Genomic DNA, 22,483 nt, shown 5'->3' with positions numbered 1-22,483 from the left:
ACTGGTGTTATAAAAAGCTCAAAATGGCAATAAAGATAGTACTTCATCCTGTTAAAAATACTCTACTTCACTTTAATTGACCACTGCCCCAAGTAGGTGTTTTCTTTTTTTTTTTAACTCAAAAGGCTCAAAACTCAAGCTGACTCCAGAGAAGTGTTCAGCCTAATGTACATGATAATAGCAAGGCTAGAATTCTTTCCATCTACACTCATTACATGTATGGTAACAGGACACTAATTAAAACAGCAAGTCATGCACAGCTGCATTAATTTACTCTGTCATAGTCACAAAAGAGAGGGGAAATTCCCACATAGTCTTTTTTTCTTTTTCCCATGTCAGGCTCTCTAAACTTAAATACCCCAAAAATGGAATGGAATAAAGTGTTAGATGTTTTGGCAATCTTAAAGGAAATACTAGAGCAATTATTTTAACAGCAGAGCTACTGAAAGCCTTTCTGCCCCAGCAATAACCAAAAGCCACCCATTTGTATACCAGGTGATACAGAAGATCTCATATCTTAGAGGTAGTTCCAAGTCTCTCAATGGACCTCTTACCCAGTGTTCTTATTTCTCCAAGTAAATAGCTATAAGGGGAAATCAAAACTCATGGTAAGTTATTACAGATGTAACAAAATGTTGAACTCTGCAGAATTCCTCCAACACAAGAACTTAGAATGAGGTAAAACTCAAATGTTTTATTGCTGACTGATTTAACTTAGATTATATGTTCCAATGGAGCAAGGAAACAAAGAAGATTTATAGTACAAAAGTACTACACATTGCAAAGGAAAGCAAGAGTCCTTAACACAAAGAAATCAGACAACAAAAAGAGAAGAGCAGGAATCCTTGTGACAGAGAACACTGGTCTGCATTTGAAACAAACCCTTGAATGGAGAGAAAATAAGATAGTGAGTGCAAATACATCCCCCAAAGGCCTTGAAAGAAAAGCAATACCAGCTTCTATAAAAGATTATATTTTTATGTTAAAGGAAGAAAAATACAGTTAATTAGTTGGCAAAATGCAGTTTTACTCCATTTGGAGTCCTTTTCCAATACATTAACTTTTTCATTAGAATTCAGTTTTGTCTTGCTAAACAAAAGGAACCACTTCAACACCTGTGGCATGAAAATCATCTAGAAGATGTGCTGTGCCTCAAATTACTGCAAATAATTGAATGCAACTTCTGCACAGTAACACCAAACAGTGGTGCTTGGGGAGACAAGCTCAGTCTGACTGAGCAGGCAGCCATGATAATTAGCAGTATCATTCACATGTCAACAAAAAACCCCAAACAGAACAAAACAAAACAAAACAAAAAAAAAAAAAAAAAAAAAAAAACCAAAAAAAAAAACACAACCAAACAAACAAAATAAAACCAACCAGCACAGCCCTATTTGGAAGAAGTGACTTGCCACTAAATTTTTTTCCTCCTGTCCCTCTTTTTCACTCCTATTCCGTATTCTCCTATGTGGTTGCCCATTCTCAGCAATCTTACACAATGAAATGAAATGTAACACTCTATTCTTGTAATTAATTTTACAATTAAAAATACTTTGCTCCATCAGTGCAAAGAGTCATCTATCTACATAGCTTACACATATGAAATGGCTACACTAGCAAAAAATTTTGTTCTATAGATGGTTTTGCACAACTTGTATACAAGTCAGTTTATGTTACAGTAGTACAATCACAAGAATTTGATGCTATTTCTATTTAAATCTCCAGAATGTCAGGTCATGGCTCAGTACAGCTCTGTTTAATTTCTAATACAGCATTAGTATGATTTACTGAAGCACTGTGGTACTTCTGGAGCAGAAACATATCTGAAAGACATGAATATGAAAAATAGGGACAACTAGGTTAATCTAAATCTGTGTCAACAGAAGAAGCAAAAAGGGGCAGGTTGTTTACCGATGTCACTGTTCACAAATTCATGTTGTTTGCACTTCTTCATCTAAGCAGCCAGTTCAACTAGGAGAAGCAGTAATTTTATTCAGCCACAGACTTAAGAGGACCTGTTCTCCCTGTTCTCTGGCCATAAAGAAATACAAAAACATGTTCACAAAAAACATTTGCTATTTCTGAAGACAGCAGCACTTGCTTGCATTGGCTGAGTTGCTATACTGCGGGTCAGGTTTTAGAAAAAATCTCATCAATAACTCCATGCACTGCTCAGAGAAAAAGGTCTTTGTGCTTTTTAGTAAGTCACTACCTCTGATCTTGAGGGTCCACAAAATGAGTTACAGTGATCTAAAACTATAATTTATAAAGAAAACATGAAATCAAAGGAAAACAACTGATATAATTATACCTAAATTAAAAAAAAAAATAAAAGACCAAGAGAGGTCTGGAAATACCAGCTCTACTTCCAAGCCAAAACAACCCTCAAGCTAAATACAGTTTAGGAACAATTTCACTGAGTTTAACTTAATTATGTTAATCATTTAGATAACTGATTGCAAGAAGAGTATGGCTAGCATCTGTGAGGCAGAGCAAAGAGACAGATGAAAAGCTTGCTTGTCCCTGTGGGACAGGGAGAAAAGAGAGGCAATTACCAACTGCAACACAGGACACTGCAGCTGGGAGAAAGGCACTGGGAAATTGTATGTGTACAAATAATGTTTGCACTATGAATTTTAGACTTGTCTTTTGCAGACCTTTTACATATCTCCTGGCAAATGGAGTTTAAGGTGTCTGCCAGTAAGGTGGCTTTGTATTATTTAACTGGCTCTGAAAGCAATACAGCAATTATCTATCTGTTGACAGGGCTGCTAGTTCCCTGTTCCAGAAAAACCTGGGAGGGCCCACTGACTATAGAGATTGCATTAATCTCATGTTTTATCAGCCTGGCCTTTAATGCTTTTAAAAAAGGGGGGAAAATATATTAACTGATTGCTAGGTTTTATTCAAAACTAAGTGCCACTGGAATAAATTTTCAGAACTGCTACCAATTTTAGTCCATCATTAACTCTATTATTTTTTTAAGTCAAAAAGAAAGAAAAGTGCTCAGTTTCTCTCAGAGTGGTCCAGTAATTCCAGTTTTTTTCAGGTAAAGAGGGAGGAAAATCTTAGTAAGATCTTCTGACGTATGGCTGTGATTCATAGCTTCATATTTTGATTACTATTGTCCTTCAGTATTGAGGTGCTGTGAAGGAGCTTTTCAGTACAATGCCCCAGCACTATGACCTTTCTTCTATGGCTCTCTTTTCCTTCAGTGTCCCTGATGAAATCAACAACTGGTGTACACAGAACATGAGAACCACAAAATGACTTTGTTTAGAAGGGACCTTTAAGATCATCTAGTCCAACCCAGCTGCCATGGACAAGGACTTCTTTTACTACAGCAGGCTGCTCAAAGCCCCTTCCAATCTGGCCTTCATCCAGTGGTGAAGAAGCCACTTGGGCAGACTGTTCCAGCCTGCCCACCCTTATTGTGACCAATTTCTTTCTGTGTCTAATCTAAACCTGCCCTCTGTCAGTGTAAAATCATTGTCACTGCAGGCCTTGGTAAAAGCCTCTCTCCATCTGCCCTGCAGAAACTGTTCTGGCCAAAGCAAATGTCCCTGTATCATCTTTGTGGTTTTACTCCTCTGTTCATGAGCCATCCTCTGCTTTACAGTGCAGCTCTCTTTGTTGCTTGGCTTTTGTATTTCATGAAGCAATTTTAAATATTTAGGATATTAGACTCTTCTAGAGATAGTCTGTTCTCCTTTATTAAAAAAAAAGTCACAAAAGTCTCAGATGAATTTTTTCACATTGAAAAACATTCAGCCACATAATCACTGCTGAAATAGTTTTCCTCAGACCTACACAGCACCTTCATGAACAAGACTGGTACATAATTCTATTATTATTTTTTTCTTTTTTCCTTTCTGGATTATAACCACACAAAAAGTGCAGAAAATGAAAAATGCCTATAAAAATTAATTCTCTTCCATATCTCAGTATAGAAGTAAATGTCAAAGAAAAATTGTATTTGCCCTTTAGGACTTGTGTGATGGTTAAAATCAACCACAGCACACAAACTCTGAATGCATTAGGATTCAGGTATTTATCTCTATACACGTGCACAGCACAGTGAGAAATATGTACATCTCTCTCAAAAGATCATTATAAGTAATTCTTCAACTTGGAATTTTGCATCATTCTCTTGTTTCTTCTTGCTGAAACTGCATGGCTGTTTGCACTTCAAGTGACTGACATCTCACAACCTTGTCTTTTCACAGGTCACTAATATTCATGCTGGCTGAGAAGGCATTTTAACCTGCAATTTGGCACTGGCAGGTGCACCAACTGCATGTGCAGTATTTGCAGATGAGATTTCTTCCCATCCAGTCAGTGCAAGGCCAGCTCTGAAGGCAGCTAGCACCAATCAAGCAGCAGAGGGTAGGCAGGGGCTATTCATTTAATCTGATAGAAGCAGCTTTTGGAAGAATCTTAGCAAGAGTCTGGCCCAAATGGTGTCCTGATTCCCACAACTTTGCTTATTAGCTGCATAAGGGTAGTTATTTAACATTTAACAATGTTAAATCTGCAGCATAATATATCCAAGTCTGTAATCCTTCATAACTTGCCAATAATCCTCATTTTATGGGTCAAAGTGCAAAATAACATTAGGAACTTTCAGAAAGCAGAAAGTTCTGCCCATTTTTCCTCTGGCAACAGAGATATTCTTTGGGTTTGACCCTAGAGACTTCTCCAGATGTGTAGAATAATGTAACAGCACTGTGGAGTCTGACGTGCCTCTCAGTTCAGCAAGGCAGGAGCAGTGCTACATAGCTAGAGCTACTTAATTTAATTCAGTCTTTGGAAGGCTCTCACCTTGCAGATAAAACTGTATTGGAGGTGATTTTCAGGGATCATATTAGCCTTAAAATGGTTCATTTTATAGCACCATACCTTCAAAACATGGTAACAAATGCACTGTTTAACAAGGCTGCATTTTCAAAATTTAAAAGGCTTTAGCATTCAGGGCTGTGTTGACAATACAGATATTAACACTGCACTGAAAATATACTTAGTAAGCAAACCCTTCATGATACTGAGGATGAGAGCATAGTGGCTGATTTGAGTACAGATTAGAATTCTACCCTGCATATGATGGGGGAATCTATGTTCTGAAGGACTGTTGTCATTGCTCTGTAGAGGACATCACTGTTTGGTTTTGTTATAAAACATATTGTTTGATCTAAATAAATATTGGGTGTGCTTAGTCTGCTAATGATGCAGAAGAAATGGAGTCAATTGGATTTTCTCCCATGAATACTGTGTCAGTGGTTTGTGGATTATTTGAGGTTATATGTAAAAATCTGGAGAGCAGGCTGGACAAACCATTTCTAGCACATGGTTTTCTTAGAAACTCACACATTATAGATATTGTGCCACACCATTGATCAGCTAAACTGCATGGACTGGAGAGAAAGTGTTATTTAATGGCTCAATAAAGGGAATAAAAAAAAAAACCTCCTCTGAACATGTTCTAGGAGCAGAGAGGACTGCTCCCAGTATTTCAGAGCAGAGAGCAACAGGACATAAAATGGAAGGCCATCTACAATGGAAACAAAACTTTAGAGGTGACGCCAACAAGAGAAATAATCTTCAATATGTAAACTGCTTAAAAGTCTCTTTAAAACAAGCCAAGTAACTGGGCAGACCAAGAAAGAGAGAGTATGCTCCAGTTCAAAAAGGCTAAAAGCAAGTAAAATATATTTGTTTTTCAAACCCTAAGAACCAGGAGTAAAACATTTCAACTCCAAAGTTTTCTGAACAACTTTTAGAGGAGATACAGGAGTAATAGAAGTATCTATTATCACCTGCTATTATGTGCTCTAGATAACAGAACGACTTCAGCCCTAACTCAGGATTTCCCAAGCCAAAACTATCATATGCAGAGTAAGGCAACTATCTGCCTCTTACAACAATTAGAAATATCTATTTTTCTAAATTCTCTCTGTTTTCAAATAAATAGCTCCTGTGAGTAAAAGGAAAGCGAGAGTGAAAACCCATTAATTTTAATTCTGAAAAAGAAAAAAAACTAAAAAGGACAAAATTAAGTGTAAAAGGGCAATGTAAAAAGGGCAAATGCCTCCATTTATTCTTTCTAAAATTCTTTCTTGGTCACAGTTCCATTAAAATATATTCTGAATGAGGAGGGAGAGAAGAAAGTAGAAATTCAGCGAAATACTGAAGTAACTGGGAAGAGTGACAGAAGATAGATTAGAGAAGTCATAAGGAGACCCAGCCAAATGAAAGAAGAAAGTATAAATAAGTACAGGAGAAATAGCACTTTCATGCCAAAACCTATTCAAGGTAATGGAACGGCCACGAACAAAGCACCTTCATTCACAGCACTTCAGTGAACCTGACAGCACCACCTATTTATCCACAGCAGAAATCAGAAAGCTATTATGAAAAAAGAGAAGGGGAACAGTAAAGATTTACACTAGGTTCAGAGGCTGGAGGAGTGCAATATGCTGTGTTTCTATAGGTGAGGGGTGCCAATGAAAACCAATGGTGTAAGTCATATTTTCCTCTCATCTCCTCTAGATGCTGTGCTACCAGAATTGAAAATGAGGTATTAGCTGTACTCAGGCACCTGCCTTAAGCTTAATTAGAAAGCAATTCCACAGGAAAGACTTAATCAAAAGCTCCACTGCCCATCCAGCTTAGGCACAGCTCAGATTCACTGGGGAGACACCTGTGACTTTGCTGTTCCAGGCATACTCCCCAACCTTACTGCATTCCTATCTCCAACAACCACTCAAGTTTGTTTTTATTTTTAACTTTTCCTAGGGAGAATCCTTTAGGAAGCCTCCTTCTTTGTTTGGGTAGATAGGCCAAGGGACCAGGGCAATTCCCCTGCCAGCCTCACTGCCCATGGAGCAGCACATGAGACCGAGAGACATCCCCATCACACAGCACCCCTGGGCTGCAGGGGTAAAGCTGTCCCACTGCAGATGTACAAAGAACAGCTGGCTGTGGGCAACCACCTGGTCAGTAGTGATGACCTCTAGGTGTGGCCTGTGATTTCATCCACCTGAGCTGAAAAGCAAAGGCAAGACACTGAATGGCTTTCTAGCAAAACAAGCCATTTTGCTTTTGGCTGACTAGAGCACAGTGGGAGAAGACTGTAAAAGCCCAGAATAACTTCTACATGGAAGCTGTCTGATGGTCTGTTACTGATGTAACAATGCTCGCTTTATTCTTGATAATGAAAGAAAATCTAATTCACACCTGGCAGCCCTGCTGGAAATCTCACTGGAGAGGGCAGAAATTAGATGGGTACACAAGGTCAAAATGGTATTTTACCTTGCAAAAATGATCTTTCTGCACTGAAAAGCAGAGAGTGCAGCAAAATTATATAACCACTGAGAAAACTCTTGCAGGTCCACTTACACGGCATCAAATATTCAGGCTTGGTTATTCCACCTCCTTCTATGACAAGGAGAAATGCATAAACAGAAAAAATTATGTTACATCAGAAATTCTGCTAGCATAAACTGGTTTAGCTCCATTTAAAAGAAAAGGCTTTTCCCTACAGTAGCTAGCTGTTTACATTTCATCAACAACCTCTGAGAATATTTTTCTCTCATTCAGATAAGATACTTTCAACATGCTTAAGACACGTCAACTTTCGTACTTAAGAAAACAGCATTCTTCTGAAAGCCATTCAGAAACAAAAACAAGAGGAAGGCCTGCCTGATGAGCTAAAATCTACCAGCATTATTACCAATAAAATGTACAGCTTTTTTTTATATGTATGTATGTTGGCATACAACCACCATACAAACAATTAAGACCACAATGGTAAGAACACAGTTCTAAATACAGTAATAATAGTCCTAAAATGCACACATATGTGTGGGAGACTGGTGAAAAGATGAAGTCAGATGCAAAGCCTCAGCCCATGAAAATCTGACAAAATCACATCTATTTAAGGAAAGGAAAAAGACTTTTGAAAAATATACACGAAGTTGTGGGGGGCAAGGAAGATTTATTCTACCAAACAACTTCTTCATCCTTCTGTAAGTAAAATAAATAGTTCTGTGTTCAGGGCACTTGCCCAAGATGGAGAAGACTATAGCACAACTTTCCACTCTGATTAATTCTAGCCAAGGTTTTGTCAGCATCTCCTACATCCCAAGAGACCGCCTCATCACTCAATTCATTCCATGTGTACTGTCAAATTAGCTTCTCACAAGAGAAACTGCAGCTTGTATTTGCTGGAAGAAAACATAGTTTCAGCAACGCATTCTTCTTCTCATTCCAAAGTACCCATACTGTGAAAATCCTAATCAGATTTAATTATTTACCTAATGTAACAAAAATTAAAGAAAAGCTGCATGTTAACTGTATTAAAGTCTTTTGGATTACACCCAAAAAGAGGGTGAATTATTCCAGGCAGAGAGTGACCCTGGCCTAAACAATGACTAAGGCAACAAAGATTTCATGCATCATGAGTAGAACTTCTCCTAGTCATAACTAAAAATTTTAGTAAATAATTTTAAATAAAGTGATTAATAGCAGAAGCCAGAAATAAATTCTTCTAGTCAAGTACCTGTTGATCTTAAAAACCTATCATCAAAATTACCTATAATATTATGTAAAACACTGAATAACCCGAAGCACTTATGTACTATACTTCATTTCTGAAACAATTTCATTCAATGAGGAACGGAAAAAGTTATTTCTGGGTTACAAAAGGCTATATCCTCTTTGCAAAACTGCATTTCAGATGCTAATGTCAAAGAACAAGTAAGGATCACAAGGGTTGAGTGGAGACATAAAAAGCAGTTTCATACTCTTCAAATTATTTGTAAATTGTTTCTCTTCCCACTTCTGGGCCAAGACTCACAAGCCAGCAAGCCTTAAAACAGTGCCCTCCTCAGGACACATATAATCCATTAGATTCTGATTGAGATGCAATGAACATACCCTTCAGTACTCTTCTGCACACCAGTCCCTCACAGTATGTACTGATAATGCAACAACATATAAAGCCATTTCATAATATCCTTACCACATAAGATTCGATCTCTTCATTTAAGCTAACATGGTATTGTTGGGAAAACAGTGGAGGCACAACCAACAACAAAGAGGGCTTCAAGTATGTGCAGCTCTTTACTGGGCTACAGTACAACTTCTTATACTCTTCATGCCACCTGCATTACACCTGTGTGCCCTCTCTACCTACCGTTCACCTGTCCTGCACAGCTGTAGCCCACTGGGGATGAGGCGCAGGCACAGCCCTGCTCTCAATTACCACAAACTGGGAGTAGGCACTGTGTGTCTACAACGTGGTACAGCTACCTGCTGCTTCTACTAACAGTTCAGATATTGTGGTGTTTACAGCAGAAAAAAAAATAAATTGCCAGGTGCCTGGCACTAATTAAGTATATTTCAATAGGCACTGCTGTTGCTATTCATAATTTTGTACAGGTGACATTTTAATTATTCCTACTGTCTGTGGAGCAGTTTTCTTCCAACTTCAGCCATGTACAGTGTCCACAGAGAGACAAGACTAAAGGTTGCATAATAGATAACTGTCAAGTAAATCTCTCTCTTTCTCTGTCTCTTTCTTTTCCATTTCCTCATACTTCAAGCCATGAGGTTTGTGACAGGATTTTGTACAACTCTGTCTTCATAGTCTAGCTAAAGTCGGAGTGGAAGGAAATTCAAGAAACAGCACTTAACTGAACGCAATTCCATCTGATTTGTCAGACAGGACTATTGAAACACCTCTTGGAAGACAGCAGCTCTTGGCTCAGTACTCATGTATTTTACAGGAATATCAGTATAACAAATTGACTTACTGAATTTCCTGATATGACAACTCATTCAATCAAATCCTTCAGGCAAAGACAAGCATACTACACCAAACTGTGCATTCCACAAACCACAGAGAGTAACGCCTGCAAATAGATTTATATGAGTGCATAACTCTGCAGCCTCATGCTGCCACAGCGGGGGATATGTTAAAAAATACCAAATACTAAATAAATAAATATGCACAGCTAGTGTCTTGCAATCAAAATCTTTCTCTTAGTCAGGCAGATTTCCTGTACAGGTCGAAGAGGTATAGTAACCATACATTACTGGCTTCAAGTCTTGTGCTCAGGAAGCACTTTGCTTGTCAACCAAGGTAATACATTTTTAATTTGCAATCTCATTTACAAAGGAAAGGCAACATAATATATATTCTAAAAATTATTATCAGTATCAAAACAAATCTATCAATTTTGTATCAGACTCTTTACACTTATCCCTTTAAACACACACATTTGCTACTGCTATAACTGATTTTTTTCTTGTCACTGGAGCTTGGACAGAAACCAGTGCCAGTAAGTGCCTCTAAATTTTAAGTCCAGTAAAATACAAATCCAAGTTTACTGTTGATTTGCTTTCAATTTGTTGAGCTCTATGTTTCATTATTTCTACATGAATCCTTTAGGCTTTAAGTTTCCTCAAGCACAGACTGTTTCTTTATCTTTCTGTACAACTTCCACCATAAACTGGAGTTGTGGTTGCAATAAACATTAATGCTGAATGGACAAGATATTAGCAAAAGTTTTGACCAATTAATTTTTCTGTGCATCCATTATGCAGTAAATATTTGTTAAAATTATTCTGTACAATGGAAAGAAGCTACTTTTTTTAGTTAAGTGCTTTCTTAATCAGGCAGGCTGTCTTTAGGACTTGAATTTATACATAAAGAACAAAATTTTCACTGAACACCAAAAGCCTGCATTAGAACAGCACCAATGCATAATTTCAAATAAAAACTTGCATGCACACTGGTATGAGGAACATATACGAGGAACAAAGTCTTTGTACATATACAGGAACAAACCACCACAGAACAAATCCCTTTTCTTTACAGATCCTAAATTGCATTTTAAGAAATGTGCTTTGATTTAGAAAAACATACTGGGCTTAAAAATGGAATTGAATCATGGAAATCCCCTGTCTTCTGTATGCAGGATATTTTGTGGCTAGGACATCACACCATTTAAAATTTTGGGTACTTGGGAAAGCAAGAGGACAACTCAGATTGAAGAATACACTGCTGACTCAGGTACAGTTTCACCTGAGATCATATTCAATACCACATGAGTCAAAATCAAAGTAATGAATCATCTCTCTAGTCTTTTTCCTAGGTGGACTTTTGGTAAATACTGTCCTAAGCCAGACAGAGTCTCAGCTGTACAGCTGTTGTGAGGGATGACCACACACCACGCTCGGGCTCTGAGCCTGCCCCTTGGACCATCTTTGTAAATGTCCCCAAGCAATACACTGCCTCTCTCTTTCAAAGGAAACAGTGCTCAAACAAAGAGTTAAGGATAGAAGATAGTAAAATCATATCAGTGTGGTTCGTGTGCTACATATGTTTAGACAAAACCTGCCAGATTGCTCAGATTACAATAAATTCAAGCTCCCAGACAGCAATTTTCTTTGGAACTTTGGTATGAGTTGTATTTAATATGAAAATGCCAACACACCAATAAGGAAGGCACTGCTAGCAGCATGACTTCAGGCTTCATAGACCTTGCCAGACCTTTGTCACCTTACAGACACTCAGCAGTAAGTGATGGTGAGCATCTGCACTTCCCTCACCAACACTGAAGGGAAGAGGCTGACTGTCACGGCTCCTGGGAGAACTGGCACCTTATCACCTGTGTTGCCTGCATCTCTGAGCCCTCAGTCTCATTCTGGAGCCAGAAATGTCTTTGTCCCTATCACAAGGTAAGAAAAAGGAGGTAATTTTGAGTACGTAACAGCAAGTGGTAAATTTTGCACCTAGTGATGGGGTACTCCTCTGGGTCTACCCTTCTGGAATCCCCTCCCCTGCATAAACTTCATCAGCTTTAATGAGGATGGACACTCAATTAAGCTTTTAGAAAGCAGTAATGAAGGAAGAGATCTTTAAGGCACATATAATAAAATGTACTTGTCATGGTTGTTTGCCTGTATACTTTGATAATCATTTCAGGACCAGGAAGGAATTTTTTTTCACATTTTCTTTTTTATTAAAAGCTCTCACACTGCACCTTTGAGGCATTATTGCAAATTTTATCTTGTTAATTGACTGTTCATATGACATTAATTTTACACCACATCAAGCAATGTTCTAATTTGTTTTAATGCCCTCACTTGATGGGGAAAAATGCATCGTACATAGAAATAAACTCTTTTACATATCCAGTATATATACTTGTCATCTGGTTTTAGCTAAGAAGCCCATGTATACAGGAGAGGGAAATACAGGAGGAATGTATGTGCAGGAGAGAATGCAAAAGGCAATATAATAAACCGTCCCTTTGAGAAGAATGGTGAGAGACCAATCCATCAGGCATCATTCTACATTTTTATGTACATGATGAATGCTTTCTGCTGCTTCAGTTGGGCTGAAAAACAGCAAGATAGAAGTAAGAACCTGATTAAACACATGACTGAATATACCAGCAATGACAGATTCAATGAATGTGTTTCTTTCTATTTAGACAGGGGAAGCATCTTTAGTTTGTGTGTATGACTTGTAAAAAACCTGAAATGGTGGAAAAGGAACTGTTAGAGCTGCATGCCCATGCAGCACAGGGACACCCTCCGTGGCCCCAGGTCATCCACAAAATCCATGAGGCACCAAAGCAGAGGGCATTCTCTCTCTGACACATTCCTTCTGCTTCTGTAGGGATCTGACTCCATGCCTGGCTCCATTATAGTTCATTAAACTGTAAGTTAAGAGTAAAAAAACAGTAAAGGACCCATGTCACAAATACTCCATATTTTCTGTGAAATCTTAGGTTTGGAAGTTTTTTATATCCATTAAAAAAAAAATAAACATCAGCTCAGGCCTTTATATATAATATTCCCCTATAAAAACCATAATAGGAATATTTGTCCTACTTTTGTACACTAAACTATATTAATGACTGGAAATTGAATGGCATAAATTGAACTCCCAGCTGTTTGTATTCTTCTTGGTGGCTCTCAATATTCCCAGAGGTACCATTTGGAAACTTTCCTGTCACTCACTACTCTCCTCCAGAAGGTCCAATGAACTGCATAGGTCAGTTTTCTGTTCTTGAATTAGAAACAAGAGCTAACATTTTCTCATCACCTGATCTGATTCTTGGTGCTGTTGCAATTCAGTTACACACTTCATGATACTGGACTTTGAGAGAAATGTGTACATCACTGATGACATAAAATACTGTGGAAGGACTGAGATAAAATAAGATAGAGATAAAAAGAAGCTAAATTATATTTATTAATTTTTTCTACATCTGCTGACTGTTTCCAGTATCAAATTTACAATATTTAGAAGCAGGTGCCCTTTGGGTAGGCTTTTAATTTAAATTGCTGAATGGGAGCTCTCCTATGCACAGAAAATGAGGGCAACTTGTTTCTTTTGGAAGTTCTCAAGGATAAACAAAGGGATTTTACTGTACTCACAGTTAAACAAAACTTGTTAAGAAAGTTAACAGTTCATCTTCTCAGTATCTTTCAAGTGTGATGTCAACCAGTACAAACCTGTCACAAGATAAAAGCAGCAGCTCTGCAGAGCTCTGCAGAGAAGGACCTGGTGGACAACATCTGTTCATGAGCCAGCAGTGCCCTGGTGGCCAAGAGGCCAAAGGTGTGTCCTGGGCTGCATTGGGAAGGACATTGCCAGCAGGTTGAGGGAGGTGATCCTGCCCCTCTCCTTAGCCCTGGTGAGGCCCTGGAGTGCTGTGTGCAGTTCTGAGCTCCTCAGGACAAGATAAACATGGAGTTCCTGGAGCAGGTTCAGCAAAGGGCAATAAAGATGATTAAGGGATTTTTGCATCTCTCTTATGAGGAAAGGCTGAGGGAGTTGGGCCTGTTCAGCCTTGAGAAGAAATGACTGAGAAGGGACTTCATTAATGTGTATAAATATCTAAGAGTGGGTGTCAAGAGGTTGGAGCCAGGCTCTTTGTGATGGTGCCAACCAATAGAAGAAGAGGCAATTGGCAGAAATAGATTCACAGGAAGCTCCACCTGAATATGAGGAAGAATTTCTCTGCTTTGCAGATGACTGAGGACTGGAACAGATTGCCCAGAGAGGTTGTGGAGTCTTCCTCACTGGAGATATTCAAGTTGATATCCAGATTGATTCAATCCTGTGCCATGTGCTCTGGGATGTCCCTGCTTGAGCAGGGAGGCTGCAGCAGATGACCCACTCTGGTCCTTTCCAACCTGACCCATTCAATGATAGCACAATCCATAAACTTGACCTTGAATATACAAATCACACAAATCTTTTACTAATAACACTTTTCAGTTAAGTGCCCTCTACAAGTGTAAAAGGTACTCAAAACAGGACCAGAACTTTTTCATTCCATTTGTCTCATATTTTTCTCTAGCCAATAAGAGTTTCTCCTCATTACATGCACCAAAAGGTCCTAAGAGGAATGTATTCTGCTCAAGCACAATCCACACATGATCTATTTCCCTAGCAAGGAAAGGCTCCCATGCAGCAATTTAAATTAAAAACCTACCCAAAGGGCACCTGCTTCTAAATATTGTACCATTTGATACTGGAAACAATTTTTCTTTTCGTCTGTATCATGAAATCCCAAGGGCTGGAGGTCTCCCTTTCCTCAGCAGGCTACAGTTTTCATTGTTCCTCAAAAATGGCAAAAGTACCATTTGCCACAACAAATTAGAATTTGTTATCCTTTCCCCTCCCCATGGTGACTTGCAACACAGCCCTTTCAGAAAAATGTGTATGTTCTAAGCACCGGAGACAAGGTAATACTAAGGAAAATTTGCTAGAAACAGCTGTTAGGTGAAGTAGTTGGAGATGCTGGCAGAAAAATCCTTTCTCAACATTCTCCAAAATACCAGGTTATACTTACTGCTTTCATTTATAAAGGTTTCTTTGACTTGAGATACTGAAAATGTTTCATTTCCAGGGCATGAGTGTCCCAAATTTCAAAAACCTGTCTGGGAAAGACAGCACAGAAAATGTCTTGAATATTTTGTTGCTACATTTTAAAATTTCTGTAACATTTTTGCTACTGTTACTACAGAGCATGTCCATCCCATAGCCTATATTTGACATCAGACTGTATTAAAGTGCTTCATGACACAAACCTCAGGCAGAGCTGAATACCTTTTAGCAGCAGAGGAAGATGGAACAGAAAGCAGACAGCAAAACATAAAAGCAGTTCAATTTAAACTTAGAAAAATTAAGAAATTGGGATTTCTGGAAAGCAATTTGACATGATGTAGCATTGTTAAAAACTGCCTTTCTTTTTCACTCCAGCACAAAGTAGAAAATGACAGCTCATTCCTGAAAAGCCTAACACACCTTGTCATGAGGAGATGCTGCTGTCAGCAGTAGTCGACTACTTGTTGTAGCAACTTATGAAGAGTTTCAGTCTCTTTTAACTAGAGTAGAAAAATGTAACTCTATTTATGCCTACATATTTAATATATCATGGAAAAGAACCTCTCTGTCCAGCTTACTTTGCACTTTATCAGCTACCACTAAAATGCTTTAAATAGCTCAAATAATGGTGCCCACTTAACCCGCATGGCATCTCAGCATTTCTAGTTATCTGCAATTTGTAGCTAAATACGAAACATGGCCTAATTATCAAACTACTAACTTGAGGCCTTTGGCATATTAAAAAAAAAAAAACCAGCATATTAATTAGTTTCAACAATACATTTTATGAACTTCAGAAAATTCAGCATGATACTAACATCACAGTATTGCTTCAGTTTATCTAAGTTTGAAAGTTATTTTGCACTGCAGTCTTCCACTTAGACTAATTGGGAAGGGCTATACTATACATTGTGCATCCACACAGTTTTGCTACAGCTGTCTCATGCATTTCTCTTCTTTTGCACCCACACAAATCTCTAATTTTCCCAAGTAAATATAATCTGTTTTGGGGGAGGTGCTAACAGCAAACCTCTGCACAGCCACCGCAAATTATGGAACTTCTATTATTATTGAGGTAGATTTTCGTGTATCTTCTCTCAGCCTTTGAAATTTTCATCAGATTCACACAACCTTTACCCATCAGAAGTCAGTGTCACCATAATTTTTAAACTGCTATTGAGCAGTATGGTTCATGCACTGACCACTCTATCCCTGATGGACTTTAACACAAGTGACACAACTCCACAATGACAGAGCTTGGTAGCTTTTGGTTCTTCACAGGTCTCTCTCACTTAGGGGCCACAGAGGGTACACTGCAGCCCATGAGGGTGGTTCCACTGCTGTTCCCAGCATTTTCACAACTCTCATCCTGTTCCTTCACTTTCTTGTAGAGCAGAGCTATGCCAAAACAATGGCTGTCACTGCAGGCCCCCAGCCGGGTAATAATTAGCATTGACTCCATGATTGCAGAAGGCTGATCAATTGCTTTATTATATCATCCTATACTATATTATACTATACTTATTAAGAAACTCAATAAGCCTTACAGCCAGTCTGATACAGCTTTGACCTGATTGCTCAATCAATCCAAACACCATCCAGTGTCCAATTAAGAAATCACCCTTTGGTAAACAAATCTCCATGACACATTCCACATGTGCACAGCAGCAGGTGCAACAAGTGGAGATAAAAATTGTTTCTCATTCTGTTCTCTGAATTTCTCACATCCTTCCCTGGGAAAATGCCTGGGAAAGTCTGTGCCTGCTCTCTGTGGCCAGAGAGCTGCTGCCACAGCTGTTCACACATTTCAGCATCCCACTGACTCCACAGCTGGAATAAAAGACAAATGGACTTCAGCACAAGACAAGTTCAAACAATGGCTGTTTGGCAACTGGTACGACATGATGTCGTGCACATGGGTCTTGCAAAGCTAGAATTGCAAAAAATAGTTACCATAAAGAAGAGGTAAAACCAGTGAAGCAAGCCTGGTTAAGCAGTCAATAAATAAAATAATAATCAAATAGAATCAAAAGCAAGACAGTTTTGAAATGGGTTTGTATCTACATCTAGCTTACAGAACAATTTCTTCCAAATTCGAACATTTGTTTCAAGAAGTGTAAAATTACAATGCAAACAAAAGAAGACAGTATAAATAAGCAATTCACATTCAACTGCCCTGCAACTTCCAGTTATTTTTCCCAGTTACTTGGCAACTTAGCCTGCCTTGCTCTTGAGTATCTATTCCTCAGGCAGGTCTTTATAAAAATATTCCTATGACCACTTTGAGATGTGAATGAGTAACAAAAAAAAAAAAAAAAAGAAAAAAAAAAAAAAAAACAAAAAAAAAAACCAAAAAACCACAAAAAAAAAAAAAAAAAAAAAAAAACAAAACAAACAAAAAAAAAAAACACATTCCTTTTTTTGATAAATTGGGATTTTTCCTGGCCATAAAGTTGGAACAGAATGCCATCTCTAACAAACCAACTAGAGGAGTTTACATGAAGATACCTCCTGTTATTTTAGAACATACTCCAGGCTGCCCTTGGCTTTGGATAGTAGCACTGCAGAATAAAGATGAAAAATGAGTTACATGACTTTTCTTATATTTGTAATGCAAGAAAATAATGTCTATCCTAAACTGACTGGCCCATCTATGTTTGAAAGTGATTGAGAAAAAAGCTAGGAAGACTTGACAAAATGACTAGCTTTCTCAAATATAACATCTAAATATCATTTCAACATGAGAGGAGAAAGGAAAAAATGTAAACAATGCAGAAAGGGATATATTTATAGTAGAAAGAGTCTCATTTGGGAGTGTGAATTGCATTTGCTTTTTCTCAAATGCAATGGACTGGTTTGTGATTGAGGTGAGTGAATAAGGGTGGCAATAAAAGGATGGAAATTTAGTAAACTTCACAGACAGACACATAAATGTCACCTTATTGAACACTCAGCAGTTCTCTCATCCACACTCAGAGCTTTGAGGGAGACACAGATAAGCAAATGGGACAAGTAAAACTAAGTGATTGCACAGATAGCACCATACAGTTTAATTACTGAATTTATCAGATATGCTAATCAGGGAATATACAAGAGTTACCTAAAAAGTCCTTAGAATAGCCCTGGTAGTCAGGCAATTAATCAAATAACAATGGGAAATTACCATACTAACCATTCATAAGTGGCACTCTATGCAAATACAAACATAAACATTTTGTGCTCACATGAGAGAAGAAGAATGCTGACTCCAGCATCTACCCAACAGCCAGGAGGTGCCATATATCTTGCTCTCCCTCAGCCCCGGGAGGCATTTGAAATCTAGGGTTATGGGAATAGTTCAGTCCCCAAATGTATCAAGCATGTCCTCCTGCTAAGCATCTTAACCACAAAAATCACTGACTGTGGATAACAAAGTTTGTGAAAGTTTTTCTTAAGAACTGGAAAGGGAAATCTCACCAGGTGCTCTACAGCAAGTGGAAGAAATGTACTGTCATCAAAGGCACAAGTCTGTACTTCTACAGTTACATAAATTTACTGCTTGAGAACCATTCATTAAAAATAAAAACTCTACACAAAATCATCCATAACAAATAATTCAGTCCTCTCCTGGATAAATATATTTTTGACTTCCATCACCATGGTTGCACTGAAATTATTTGGGTCAAACTCCTGCCAAGTTCCTGGTACTGAAATCTATTTTATAATTAATCTAACAGAGTTTATAGTGATTCCTAGACAGTCTGTAACCTCCTTTTTTAAAAAAAAGTAATCTTAAATGTCACAGAAAAGCAATTTTGATTTTCTAGATTCACCAATAGTTCCCAGTGGCACTAACAGCACCGAAATCTAGGTTAGAAAAAATTGCCAGAGACCAAGATTTACAACAATTCACAGTGAAAAACAAAACAAAAAAAACACTAAGAGGATCCTCCTTTTTAAACCTGTTCTTCCATTGGACTGATAGCTATTTAATGTCTCCACTCACTCTATCTTCTGATTTTGCATGACCTCCATTACTGGACTTCATGAAATTCCAGAGGGATTTTCTTACTTAGAAAAAAAATTAGAATTAAGCAGAGAACCACATCTGAATATTCCTAAAACTAAGCAAGACTGCTCGTGACAGAGCACAGGAAAGAGATAAGCTCTTGCAATGTCATTTTTTGATATTTCAACTAAAAGTAATAGCAAGTGAATCTGGAGTGCAGACCTAAAACATATCCACATAGATGATAATTATGTTTCCTTTAGGGGAGAAAAAGTAGTTTTATACACCTAATTTAGTATTGGGAAAGGTAATGACATTACTAATATCCACCAAACTCACAATAATGCTAATTTGAGAGAGCTTACTCAAAGACTGGCTTTCTCTATGCTTGCAAAGAATGACTGTAAATATCCTTTGGCCATTTCTGTGTCCCATAGGAGTAAGTTCCTTAAAAGGTCCTGGATAATTAATACTAAGACCGCAGATATTAAAGAGCTTGTGAAATGCCTTCAAAAGAGTTATTACTGGGAGAGTAGCTGTGTCATTTCAGTAAAAACTATGTGACAGGAAAGGAAACAATTGCAGAAGTAAGGCTTACAGAGATTTTTGAAAAGACTAAATACAGGTGTATCCTATTGCACAACAGCACATGATCCATGGTGTAAGTTTATTTGATTTTCAGAAAGGTGCAAATCAAGCTCTGCTCTGTCACTCAGCTCATTGATGAATCCTAAGTGAGGTCTCCAGTCTGTTTTCTAATACAGCTTGTGGTTTCTCTTGACACTCTGCAGAATGTTCCTTGTGAATAAAGCCCAGGGACAGAGGGAAGGTGACTCTCCAGCCTCACTCTCTCCAAACAGGCTGCTGAAGGACTCACTGGCAATCCAAGACAACTGTTGACTCTGGTAATAGATTCTTTTCAGGCTCTGTGACAAAGGATGTAAGCAGACAGTGCCACGTAGGCTTCGGCTGATGAGATAACCCCTCTTTCGTTGATAAACCCAGTTCATCAAGAAAAGAGGAGCTGAATAACTGTGCCACTGGATCATGAAAATGAAAAGCTTTTGTAATTCCTTTGTTCAGCAGCCTCCCCACTCCAGCATTAGTGAGGAGCCAAGAGCCTGCTGCTATGCAAGGGAGGGGGATTCAAACCCCTTCCATGAATGCAGAGTGCAAATGAAAAGCTCTGTTGAAAAGGAAAAGCATGAGGATTGCATGGATAGCTCAGCTCTCGGGGGAGGTTTTGTCACCTCTGCAATGTATTTTATTAACTGCATAATATGTTGGGCTTTAGCAGCAGAGCTTGACTGTATGACTGCTTCCCTTAGAACAGCAAGAAGGAAGCTAATACTGCTAATACTATATTTACGATGTTTACAGGCAAAACTCCCTTATTCACAGGGAGATTTGTCTTCTTGTTAATGGTACAAAGAATAAGGTGAGCCATCATCTCTTCCTAGAACTAAAAAGCCAAGCATAGCTAAGTGTTTCATTGCTCATTTGCCCAGCAAACATGAGAGATGTTACTCAACTGCAGAGAAACTGGTTTTCCTAATTTTTTGCTAACTGGAGTCTTCTGCTTGCTTATTAATTGGACAGAACAAGGTTGGTCATTCTGCATTTGTTTATCTACAAAAGAATGGCGGCAAGGCATGAATTGCACCTTGCACCCTCCAGGATGCAAAGTGTTCTCCAATGAGACTGCCAGATTAATTTCAAAAGAAGATGAATTCCCTGAATTGAAAAAGATTTGGTGGACTGGGGTTTGTTTAATCACCTTGTAACTTATGTGACATCCTAGTCAAAAGTAATTATCAGTGATTTCAGTCAGGAGTATCAGAGATTCAATGTTTCTATTTAATAATTACATTAAGGCATTTGCTGCTTCTCAGCAAAGACAGAGCAGGTCACTCTGGCATGAGATTTTTCCTACTTCTCAAAAATGGTGTGCCTTTCAATCCACAGACAGAATTCAGTTTTTAACTGCATAGTTCCACAGAAATTAGGTGAGTTGTACTTATTTGTATTAGTACTGGTTTATGTTTCTAAAAAGATTTTTCCAAATAATTTTATTTTGATTTTTTTTTTCAGAATTTGGGGCAGTGCACTGCTGCTTCCTAAAATTTCTGAAAGGAAATCTGCCTCTATAGTCCAGAACAATTTTGCTGCTTGCTTGTTTTGCTTATAACTGTTTTAAATATTTAAGCTTCTTTAGAAATAATGGAAAACAATGCCTGAAACCATAGGTTCATTAAGCAAACAGACTAAAACTATACACAGCTCAGAGATATTAAACTATTCCACCTGTCACTGGGTTTGAGAATAACATGGAAGATAACACTGAGCTTAGTGAAATGTAATTCAAAAAACTCCATTAGTATAATAATAGGTTTGTCTACTGGATCTGTTTCCCAGCTACAGTGCATTAGATGACATTTAACTGTTCCAATAAATTCAGGCTCGTGGGTGCAATTGGTAAGCAGGAGAATGGAATAAACTGGTATAAAAGATGGATCAATAGACAACATGAAGATGTAATGAGCAGTTTATGCATTGAGGATGGAACCAATATAAAAATCATTATTAAGTTAATTGTTTTGAAATTTCAGCATTCAAAAAATTATCTTCTGAATTAATAGTTAATTTATAGTATGCTGCTGCTCCAAATCTCTTGTTCAATTTCAAATGAATTACAGCTACAACTTATTTGGCAAGAGGAAGGAAACATTTGCAAACACAAAGTTGCTCCTGTCAGATATAAACTTGTAACAAGATCATTAGTCCTGTGCTTTAAAGAGAAACAGAGTACTTCCTGGGATTTTCCGGTTTCCCTGAAAGAAAGGAGCACAGCAAGAAACTGCCTTGTGTGTACCACTAATGTCGATACAGCAGGGAGAGTTTATCAAGAGATTTATATTTTCACAGCTCACTTGCCTACCAATAAATATTTCCAAATTAGATGTTTTTTGTTGTATAGTCCAATTTGTTTTCAGAACAGCTAAAAGAAGAATTACCCTCAGCCACAGTGCCTGTCAGTGCCTCAGCACACAAATACTGTCCAACACACTTTAGCCACAGGTGCCAGAGCTCCTGTGCTGGATCCCATGCAGTCTTCACCAGCAGGGCACTGCCACACACTACACTGTTCACCTGCATGGCCCCTGCTGCTGAGAGAACAGACACTGCCCCATGGTTTTAAAATGCACTGCAGTGGTTTTAAAGTGGCTCTGCTACACCACTGCCTAGTCTATGATTTTAAGCCTCCTTACAGGCTTCCCCAACCAAGTTAGAATTACCTGCTGTTCTTTAGAAGATGGAAAAATCAAACCTCAGAGAAATTTATTAAAAGTCACCAAAAAAATCTAGCTGCCTTAATCAGAACATGGCACAGAGCTCCTCACTGCAGAGACACTGCTCTGTGAGACAGATGCTCTTATTCAAAAATCAAATCACACACCCCCACAAGGCAGGTATCAAACAAGCACATAGGCATTTCAAGAAACTGTCCATTTATTTCCATTTTATTTCTGAAAGATAGTACAACAAGAAGAGAGATGACAATGATAAGTAACTGGAAGTGAACA

At 38.2% G+C, this 22,483-nt stretch overlaps 1 protein-coding gene across 4 annotated transcripts in view; it reads right to left on the bottom strand.

Annotated features, from left to right (window-relative positions):
- The window catches only part of NKAIN3 (sodium/potassium transporting ATPase interacting 3), a 339,758-nt gene that overhangs the window by 270,170 nt on the left and 47,105 nt on the right, over nt 1-22,483 (bottom strand). The window contains exon 2 of one of the 4 annotated variants that reach the window (XM_053964096.1): nt 14,877-14,964. The exons of the other annotated variants lie outside the window; for them this stretch is intronic. Coding sequence (XP_053820071.1) covers nt 14,877-14,885 — 9 coding nt within the window. The 5' untranslated portion in view covers nt 14,886-14,964. The remainder of the gene's footprint in view (nt 1-14,876; nt 14,965-22,483) is intronic. 4 annotated transcript variants of the gene reach the window in all.

This window comes from Vidua chalybeata, chromosome 1 (assembly GCF_026979565.1).
Source record: "Vidua chalybeata isolate OUT-0048 chromosome 1, bVidCha1 merged haplotype, whole genome shotgun sequence".
In the NCBI taxonomy this organism is placed as follows: domain Eukaryota; kingdom Metazoa; phylum Chordata; class Aves; order Passeriformes; family Viduidae; genus Vidua; species Vidua chalybeata.
The sequence above is the reverse complement of the archived record's forward strand: the minus strand, read 5'-3'. Positions and strand labels throughout refer to the sequence as shown.